This window comes from Rhincodon typus, chromosome 19, assembly GCF_021869965.1.
Source record: "Rhincodon typus isolate 14 chromosome 19, sRhiTyp1.1, whole genome shotgun sequence".
NCBI classification, from domain to species: Eukaryota; Metazoa; Chordata; class Chondrichthyes; order Orectolobiformes; family Rhincodontidae; genus Rhincodon; species Rhincodon typus.
The window spans coordinates 6,342,309-6,353,396 of NC_063350.1; the positions used below are offsets into that span (position 1 = coordinate 6,342,309).

At 41.6% G+C, this 11,088-nt stretch overlaps 1 protein-coding gene across 6 annotated transcripts in view; it reads right to left on the reverse strand.

Annotated features, from left to right (window-relative positions):
* The window catches only part of LOC109938466 (arf-GAP with SH3 domain, ANK repeat and PH domain-containing protein 1-like), a 216,114-nt gene that overhangs the window by 124,448 nt on the left and 80,578 nt on the right, over positions 1–11,088 (reverse strand). Inside the window, exon 1 of one of the 6 annotated variants that reach the window (XM_048608245.1) lies at positions 10,531–10,979. The exons of 4 other annotated variants lie outside the window; for them this stretch is intronic. Coding sequence is in view for 1 of the 2 variants with exons in the window: in XM_048608244.1 (XP_048464201.1) it covers positions 10,173–10,310 (138 nt within the window). In the remaining variant the exon portion in view is untranslated. Of the gene's footprint in view, positions 1–10,172; positions 10,395–10,530; positions 10,980–11,088 lie in introns of those variants that run through there. One more of the 6 variants, XM_048608244.1, reaches the window with a different exon arrangement.

Sequence of the window (11,088 nt, forward strand, 5' to 3'; positions counted from 1 at the left end):
CATAAGAAACTGCAGAGAGTTGTGAACACAGCCCAGTCTATAATGCAAACCAACTTTCCATCCATTGATCTCATCTATACTTCTCGCTATCTTGGGAAGGCAGCCAATATAATCAAAGACACCCCTCATCCTGGCTATAATCTCTTTCAATCTTTTCCATCAGGCAGAAGATACAAAAGCTTAAACACACATACCAACAGATTCAAGAACAGCTTCTTCCCTGCTGTTACTAGGCATCTGAATGGAGCTCTCAAATTTTAAGTTTAACATTGATCTTACTCTTTGTGCACCTTCTCTACAGCCGTAACATTGTATTCTTCATTCTGTTCTATTATTCCAATTCACTTTGTATGGTATGATCTGCCTGTACCACATGCAAACCAAAACTTTTCACTGTACCTACGTAGGTGGCATGAAAGGGAGAGTTGGACATGGGATGAGGCCGGAGGTGGGGAGATTCTAGTACTGGTGAATTCCGTGTTTAGGCCTTCGGGCTGTAGGCTCCCGAGATGGAATATGAGGTGCTGCTCCTCTAGTTTGCAGATGGTGTTTGTTTTTGTTGCGGGGAGGGAATGGGAGGGCAGAGATGCGGGAAACGAAAGAGATGCAATCAAGAGCTTTTTCGACCTCCGAAGTGAGGGAGTTGCGGTCCTTGAAATAAGACGACATCTGGGATGTTCAGGAGTGGAACACCCCATCTTGGGAGCAGACGCGGCGGAGGCAGAGGAATTGGGAGTAGGTGATCGCATTCTTGCAGGAAGGTGGGTGAGAGGAGGTGTAGTCTAGGTAACTGTGGGAAGCAAACCAGGTACTACAGCAACATTGTCCTCGATACATACAACGCAGGATTTGAATGGCGGCATCAAATGCTTTTCCCTCAATGATTCTAACTCACACTCTACCCGTATTGATTTGCTCGATAACACCATTAAATAGCACATTACATTTCAATACTTTATTCTGGTGAATTCTGTAGCTTGCTAGGAACTTCATGGACTGACTGCAAACCAACTGCGGTTCATTGTCTGTAATGATAGAATCAGCAAATCCAATAACTTGTAAAGGACAGAAATGATCAAAGAGCTGGTTATGGAATGTGTTGTAGTCACTTCCAGCCATTTGCTACGTAGAGCACGAAACAGCGAAAAAAGTTGATTGCCAGTGGTTGCTTGCACTCCCCCAGAAGCATCAACTGGAAGCAATTGCAATAGTTGAAAGCTCTGTTACATTGTTTAACAGAGTTTACATTGTGAATGCAAGCTATGCACTAACAAATGCTTCTTAGTGATACATTACTGGTCACTCCATTCTGTGGATTGCCACCTTGCTTGAGCATTCCATTGATCCCAAGAGTGATGCTATCAGTTATCAACTCCTGGCAGGGTCATTCATGATGGCAAGGCAGGAGAAGAGGAACCAGACAAAGTACAATCCAAAACAAGACCTCAATGGCGATTCAGGCAGAAGATACTCATGTGATATCAACAGCTGTGATGGTGAATGAAAGCTGCAGCAGTTGAGAAATCGCAGTCATTGAAGTTCCCTTGTCACTGGAACTTGGTCTGCCTTCTGTTGATGTGCAACAGCATTCCCACACTAAAAGACGTTGCACACAAAGCATCCAGCTCGAGGAATTCAAGACCACTCACAACCCCACTGCAACAGCTATCTCACACACACAGACACGCACACACTTTGGACCGATATGTGGGTGGTGGAGATTGATTCAGTGGTTTCACTTTTGGAATATTAATAGGAAGGCATTTCAGCAGCTTTCTTCACAACTGAGCAGTTCTTTTCAGGATCCTCTCTGCTTACCCTGCATGGGGCAGGGGCTAAAAAAGATGCCCTATAAATAGTGTGTTCTGTCACCAACCTGGCTGGAAAACTGCAACAAGCAGGCTCATTTACCAGCATGTAAAAACCAAAGTGAAACTCAATCTTGGAACCTGGAATATACAAATCTTCATGGACAATGAGCAAAATGAAGAAATGCCCTCGTTGTCTGTGAACTAAGGCACTTCAACATTGATATCGCTGCCCTGCAGGACACTTGGAGAGCAGGCGAAGGGCAGCTAAGGGAAGGAGGCAGTGGTTACACTTTCTTCTGGAGAGGAAAACCGGAGGATTAACCCAGGACATGTGGATTTGGATTCACTATCAAGAACAAACCTGTCAACCAACTCTCGGAGCTCCTTGATGGCATCAACGATCACCTTATGACTCTCCAACTCCAGAGGCAATAGTCGGGAGTGCCTAGAGCTCCAACCTTGAATGCCACAGATGATCCAAAGGTTTCTCCTTCACAATGTACACCTTACTTGCCAACATCCCGAACGAAGATAAAATTATCCTCCTTGGAGGCTTTAACACTAGGAAAGGACATCCAACACTGGAAAGGAATCCATTGGAAAGGAAAGAGTTTGGAATTGTAACACCAGTGGGATTCTCCTGCTCACCACATGTGTGGAACACCAACTGGACATCATCAACACACTGTTACATCAAAGAGGCAGGTTCAAGGCTTCTTGGAGACATCAACATTCAAGGCATTGCTCTTGATTGACTAAGTCATCATTTAATCCCAAAACCTAAAGGATGTCCTCATTACCAAAGCAATGACCAATGCAGATGTATGATAGACAGACCATTGGCCCATCCACTCCTCAATGTCTGTCAAATGCCACCAGAAGCAGCTGAAGACAAACGAATTGTTAAAAAAAATCTCAATGTTGATCAGTTTCAAGAGCCAGGTAGACTAGCGAGCTTCCAATAATGTACTGATCAAAAACTCCAAACAGTTCATTTTAATAGAGCGAAGGAAATCTGGAAAGAGCTGAAGAGAGCCTTCATCTCATGCTATGAAGAAGCCATTGGCTACAAGACTAGGAAACAATAAGACTGATTCAATGAGAATGATCGCATCATTCAAAATCTTACGGACAAGAAGAGGAAAGCCCTTCCTGCCTGGTAAAACATCATCACCAATGAGGCAAAGGGAAGAACTCATCAAACAACAAAGGTGGAGTTACAAAGAAGAACTAAGGAAATCAAGAACCAATGGTAGCCGAGAATGTTAAGGAGCTGCAACTCCTTGTTGAAAAGCATGACACCTGGGGTTTTTTGTGCCTAACAGCACAGCACTTATCAATTCCTGAGCCAAAAAGTGTGCGCTGTTGACAGCTGCCACAACCTATTTAGTCTCCAGCATGGAGGTCTTTGAGCACAGTATGGTGGTCTTCTGGCCTGGTGTGGTAGTCCACGGCCTGGTGTGGTGATCTCTCATCCCAGCGTGAAGGTCTCTCGGCAGCATGTGGGGCCTGGCGCAGCAGTCTCTTTGCAGCACTTAGTGATCTCTCAGCCTAGTGTGGCCTCAGCATGGACTTCTGGCCTTGAGGAGATTTCAGAGTGGTCTCCCAGCCTCGAGAGCCTTGAAGTGAAGCCCAGCATGGTCTAGCGTCATGGCCCGGCATGGACTGGAGGCTATGTGCCACCGTGGACTTGGTTGGATGGGCTGTTGTTCTGAACTTTTTATTTCTTTCTCTTCTAATTTATTCTTATGATTTGTAATGGTGGGTTTCTTTTTTCTTTATTTTTCTAACATTTTTCCTAAGAACTTGTTGTATCTAAGATGGTAACTTAAGTGCTGACTTGTAAACTTTTCACTGTACCCATTTGAGTACATATGTCAATAAAACTAATTCAATTCAATTCAAGGCAATATATGGAGCCAACTCCCTTGGCCTCAAACCGGTGAGAAATAACGATGGCACGCTTTTGAAAGACAGAGAAAACATCTGCCTCTGATGGACAGAACACTCCCAAGACCTCCTAAACCACTATACAATCGTCGACAAGGACATATTTGAGGAAATCCCCCAATTCCCCATTAAGATGATCATGGACTCCAACCTGGTGTAAGCCTCCATTTGACACATGAAGAATGGAAAAGTTGCAGGAGTAGACTGGATACCAGCAGAGAATTTCAAACTTGCAGGAGCAGAGCTTACCCATCATCTGTTCCTGAAAACCTGGGACAATGAAGAAACCCCTGCCAATCTCAGGGATGCTGCCAATGCCAATGTCTTCAAGAAAGGAGACAATAACTAAGGAATCGTCCTATTCGCCATCGCCTAGAAATTATCACACAAATTCTTGCTAGGCACCTTCTCCCAATCTGAGAGGAAATCATTCCTGAAAGCTAGTGTTGCTTCTGACCAAACTGTGGAATTATGGGCATGATTTTCACTGCTCAGCAAGTCTAAGAGAAATGCTAGGAACATCACCTTCATTGACCTGACCAAGGTTTTTGACCCAGTCAATCGGGAAGTTCTATGGAAGATCCTTTCAAAGGCTGGTTATCCAGTGAAATTCATCACCATCCTCCTTCTCCTCCAAAATAAGATCTCAGCAACAGACCTCTCCAATGGTAATATGACAGAATCCTTGGAGGTCAAGCAGGGATTTGTCATCACCCCCACCCTTACCCCATCTTCATCACCACCATTCTGCATTTTGTCAAAAACAAGCTTCTTGGTGGTTTGGACATTGTCTGCAGGATGGATGGAAATCTTTTCAACCTCAATTGTTTGAAATCCAAGAAGAAAACATCACCAACCTTGCTTGTGCAACTTCAGTATATGGTTGACAATGTCATTCCTGCTCTCTTGGAACAGAATCTTCATGCTTCCATTAATGCCTTTGTGGAAGCATACTGAAGAACTGCTCTCAGCCTCAACCTCAAGAAGGCTCAAATCTTTGACCAACCTGTCTCAGGTCAAGTTCACTCTTATCGGATCATCCCTTGATTAAGATCTATGAAGAAATCCTCCTAAACGTGCAACATTTCCCCAAACTGGGAGACTACCTTTTATCTATTTATTTACTTATTGTCACGTGTATTTTGTTACAAAATACAGTGAAAAGTGTTGTACAGTGTTGTCACTCTTCACACAATCTTAAAACACAGAAAAATAAGCCAAGACATAGAACACAAAGGCAGAAAATAAAGAAGTAAAGAAATAGTGTTCAACTTTACAGTCCTTCTTGTTAAGTGCTCTACCATGGGCCTTGGAGCCAGGCTCAAGTTCCCTTTGTTGTGCCATACTGCTGGAACAAGAGCCGCTACTCTGCAGTTGCCTCAACCAATGCTCCCGCCACTGTGAGCTGTGCTGGGCCCATTTGACGCTGCCAATGCCGTTGCTGCGACTGACCTCTCAGGAGCCCTACTCTGCACTATCTAAGGCTGACATCAATGCAGAAATTCAATATTACATTCAATGTACAAGCTTTGTCTCTGGACACCTAAGGATGAAAGGCTTTGACAACCATGACATCTGTACAGATACTAAGATCCTTGTGTATAGGGCAGTCATCCCTCCAATTTTTCTATATGGTTCTGAAACTTGGACTATGTAGAAATGCCACCTCAAGACCCTTGGGTAATACCATAATGTTGTTTGGAATGGATTGTCTGCATCAGCTGGGAGGACAGTCGTACGAACGTTAGCATCCTTGAAGCAGCTAACAGAAACAGTATTGAGGCCATGATCATCCAAAACCAACTCCGCTGGGGGACTGTATAGTTTGGATGCCTGAATTCTGACTACCAAAGCAAATCTTCTTTGTCGGGCTCAAGGAACGTACTCAAACGAGAGGAGGAGAAAAGAAGTATTTCAAAGACTCTTGATTTCCTTCAAGAAAAACAATATAGATGTCAATACACAAGAGCCCCTCATTCAGAAACCAACTCAGAAGGGATGCAATTCTTTGAGAACATCCGATGGCAAGAGGAAAAATGGAAAAGAAATCAGAGAAAGGAATGCCGACAATCTCAAGGCCAACTGCCAATTCCAACTCCTGGAAACACCTGCCAAATTTGTGGTCGGAGACGTGGCTCTTGGATCAGGCTCATCAGCCACACAAGGATCCACAGAACCCAGGACCAGTGACATAGATTTTTCTAGGTAGACAATCATATTTGTTAGTGAGTGATTGCTGATGACAACGACTGGTCACCAGACTTCACAAAATCATTGTTCCACCTTAACAATATCTGAATATCCTTCATGGGCAATAAGTAATTCATATTGCTTTAGCACTTTTAGAATAGGTGCTTGAATTCTGTATGTTCTACAGTCATCAACAAGCAAAGCGAGCTCATTATGTAATTTGTCAAAAGGGACTAATTTTTCTTCTATTTCACAAAGTCATTCAGTTTATACGTATTGGCTTACTCTGTCTATATTTTGCCTATTCTGCCTCCAACACTTCTCACGACATTCAAGGTTGTATATGAAATCACTAGATTCATAGTCTTTGATGTTTTGACTAGATTTGCTATTAGTTAATGCTGTCTGTGACAGTAATATGGCTCAGCATGTCAACTACTTAAATTATGCAAACCTTCAAGATACACATTATCAAAATCTTACTGCTGAGGCCAGACTGAAGCCATCTGCAGATGCACAGGTTGATGGCCAGATCCTGATGTAACTAACAATGCAGTTAACATTTGGTGATAATTGTGGAAAGGGAGTGTTCTCCTCGGGAGAAACATGTGCCAATTAAGCATAGAGGGCCAATGCATCCTGCTGTCCAGTATAGCATTTGCATCAGTTTTAGATAATCAGCATGGCATTTACATATTTTGTCATTTATTTCCATTAATATAATGTGACAGTACAGTTTCAATTGCATCTTCATTGCTTCTGCATATGGGCTGAAATCCGTGAGGATTGGCAGAGATGCTATCTCACCTTAAATGATTCAAACTGAAGAGAAGATTTTCCGGAATGTGCTAAGTATTAAAAACTTTACCCACATGAAGCTCTCCCGTTAGAAGGGGCTGAATGGCCTACTGCTACTCCTATTTCTTGTGTTCTTATTTAAACTTCCATTCCAATAGTATCTAGCCACAAGCATGGTTTTCTTCTCCATTCCACTCCCACCCCTCTTTCAACTGCTGTGATTTTTCATTTCCTGGATTCAAACTAATTCTTTCCCATCCAACAATCTGAAAGTTTGAACTAAAATTGAAATGAAATGCATAACATCTCTTATTTCAATCAAGCAATGTTCATATTTTGGTAAATATTAAAATTAGTTACAATTTTTAAAGTCTATTCTAATTGATTTTGACTCCAGGATGATTAAACATGTTCTTTTTTGTTTTTGGCACGGGCTGAATTATGACCTTGTTATGACAAGGATGTTGGTATTTCTTGAAAATGTATATTATTCCATGCTCTGTCCCTACATCAGAAATAGCATAAGTTTAATTACTGCAAACATTCAGCATCTTGAACTTCTTTGATGCTGCTATGTTCAGATCTGGCTTGCAGCGATTGGGGCAGATTAGCACTCCAATAGGCCTTCTCCACAAGATAACAGGCAAATTGTAGAGAAGGCCTCAACTCCGTTCTGTTGAAAGTCACTCCAACAACACAGATAAACTCAGAAGTCCTACTATTCAAGGAATTTCTGGAGGGAACCTGAGGCTTAAATGCCACCATGCTGTTTAGGTTGCTCTTGTTTCTTGCCAAGGTAAGTCAGCAAACACATATCCAGCCCTATAATTTTTCCCCAATGCGACAATGACTGACTGCAAGATATTGTTGGAAAATAGCTTGGGAAAGGAGTACACCATTCAGCCCATCATGCCTGTCCCATCAATATGATCAGATATGATTGAATACTTCAACGGCTTTTACCCACCCCAACCCCATAACCCTGTACATCACTAGTAATCAGGATTAGGTTTAAGTTTAAAGTTAGGGTTATGAATGTATTGATTCAGCCCTATGAAAAATGTACTTCCTTTTTGATAGCCTGGTTGATCTGCAAACTCACTATAAGTAGCTGTCAGCCATCCATGCCTCTGAGTAACAAGGATGTATGTTCAAGTACCATGCCACAGATACTTCAGTTTATAGTACAGACTCCTGTTCACTACTGAGGAAGAACTACAATGTTAAACGTATGAAGTTAAAAATGCTCTTATACGTACAACAGCCACTTTAATTTAGCATTAACTTAATAAAACGTTCCAAGCCAATTCAGTGGAAGGTAAGTTTAACATTTAGCCATATTAAGGGATAATAGGCCAAATGACTCAAAGCTTGGTCAAAGAAAAAGGTTTCAAGGAGCAATTTAAAAGAGGATAAGGGGAAGAAAGGTGGACAGATAGAGGAAAGAAATTCCTGAGCTATGGCGACGGCAACTGAAAGTAGAGACACCAATGGTGGAGCAATCAAAATTGGGAATACTCAAGGGCACAGAATTTGCACAACACAGAGATCTAGACCGGAAAGGCCATGGCCACGATTTGAAAACAAGCATAAAAAATTTAAAATTGAGATATCACTTGACTGGGAACAGCGTAGATTAGTGAGCAGAGGAGAGTTGGTTGACTGGGATTTGGCGTGCTTTAGCATATGGGCAACAGAATTTTGAACTGCTTCAAGTGTGCAGAGAGTAGAGCATGGGAAACTGGCTAGCAGTATGTCAAAGAATCAGGTTTAGAGGTAACAAAGGTGTGGGTGAGGGTTCCAGCAGCAGATAACTTGAGGAAAAGTTGAAGTCAGGCAATGTTATAGAGTTGGAAATGGGGGTCCTTAATTATGGTGTGATGTTTTGGAGAAGACTCATCTTGAAGCTAAATTTAACATCAAAGTGTTACAACAGTAATAGACTTAAAAAAGTGCCATTAGTCAGTGGCAAGGGAATGAATTTTGCGAAAGGGACTGAATACAATGGTTTGTCTTCCTAGTACTTAATAGCAGGAAATATCGTCTCTTCCACTTCTGGTTATTGGACAAGCAGTTAAACAGTACTAGCTGAGAAGTCAAAATACATGTAGAATCTAATGCTACAATATTGGATGCTGTTGCTAAGGGGCAGATTGTAGCTATGAAAAAAGAAGGGGCAAATGATAGATCCTTGAGGGACACCAGAGGCAGCTAAGTTCAAGTAAGAAGAGAAAACATTGCACATGACACTCTAGTTAAAATTGACAGATATAAGTCTAAAGGAATTCAACAAAATGGCCAGAAAAGGCCAACGTGTGGAATGTATTTTATTTTTCAAGAGGATTATTTGGCCATTGTGGGAAGCAGAATGGTGTTCCAGCCCCAGAAAGAATTCTTGGGTCTCCACTGGCCCAGAAACATTTGACTCACATTGTGGGACTATTTTCCTGGTGCCATACTAATGCTAATATCTCTGGCCTTGCCATTTGTCCTGCCAGCTTTAACAGGGAGAATCAATTCAAATATTGAAATGAAGCCCATAAATTAAAATCAGCTGGACCTTGGTTCTTATCAATTCCTGGGAGAATTGCCCTTTTCTACTCTCCCAAGCATTAATCGTGCCCCTCTTATATATCCTCCTCACACTACGACAGCCTTCTTTCTTTCTTGTCCTTTTATTCTTATGTTCCAAAAACACTTGTACTCACTAACTGAAGTAGTTAAAGCTTACTACACACAACGCTAACTCTCCATGTTTACTTGCACAACAGAACAGTTTTAGCTATCTGGTAAGGCGCCTACAAAGACAGATTGCTAAAATAAAATCAGCAAAATTGGAATTTGTAATATCAAAGAAAACAGCCGATACCTGAAATCCTAAATGGAATTTTTTTTTAAATGGTCTTATTTTGGGCACTGGAGGAAGTAAAGTTAGAATGAAATCGAGGCTTACACATCCCTATGATAAACAACATAAGAGGCCGAAAACAAAGTGGCACTATCATATCTGACAAAGCAACAGCTTAGGATATGCAGCTGGAATCAGGTGAAACAGAAAGAACATTCTGATCAAAAAGGAACTTTTTAAAATTTTTGTCAAAGAACATAAACAATCTAATCTGAAATAATCTATGTTTAAAATGACTTATTTCCAGAAATGTTTGACCTTCACCTTTCAAGCACTGTGCTGTTGCAGATTTTCTATTTTTATGATAAAAATCCCATTTTTAACTTCAATATGGATGTACTTTTTAATTCTTTCATGGCATGTGGAAGTTGTTGGCCAATCTCAAAATACTACAGATCCAATTGATGTAGATACACTTACAGTGCTGTTATGAGTTCCTCAATTTTGACTCACAATAGTGAAGCAACACCCATACAGTTCCAATTCACGACAGTGTGGTTTAATGGGGAACTTACAGATGATGGTTTCCATTTAGCTGCTTCCTTTGTCTTCCAGGTGGAGGAGGTCATAGGTTTAGAAGGTGCTGTTGAAGGAGCATTCGCTTGTTGCCACAGTAGATCTTTTATATAGTGCATACTGTTGCCACTATGCATTGGTGGTGGAGACAGTGAATGATTAATTCGATGAAAAGAATCACTAATCAAATGGACTGTTTAGTCCTGAATGATAGAGGTTCTTGAGTGTTACTGGAGCAGCACTCATCCAGGCAAGTGGAGAATATCGATCACGTCCCTGATCTGTGCACTGAAGGTTGCAGATGACTTTTGAGAGATAGGTGATGAATTATTCACTGCCAAATTGCATGTTTCTTACCTGCTGTTGTAGCCACAGTATTTATATGACTGATCCAATTCAGTTTCTGGTCAAAAGCAATTTCCAGAATGTTGTAGTGGGGTTTTCAGCAATTAAATGATAAGAGAAGATGTTTAGATTCCTTTGTGTTGCAGATGGTCATTGTCTGGCAATTGTGAGGCACGAATGCTATTTGTCACTTATGAGCCCAAGTTTGAATGTTGTTGCACAGGGATACGGACTGCTTTTGTTACAAAGGGCTCACCAATGGTGCTGATCGTTTTGCAATCATCAGTGAATATTGTCACTTCTGACCTTTTGATGGAAGGAAGGTGATTGATGAAGCAACTTTGAAGATGGTTGTGACTAGAGCATTGATCTGAGGAACTCCTGCGGCATTTGTAGTGTCTGAAATGTTTGGTCTTCAACAAGCAGAACCATTTTCCTTTGTTTCAGAGATGTAGGAACTGCAGATGCTGGAGAATCTGAGATAACAAGGTGTAGAGCTGGATGAACACAGCAGGCCAAGCAGCATCAGAGGAGCAGGAAAGCTTATGTTTCGGGCCTAGACCCTTCTTC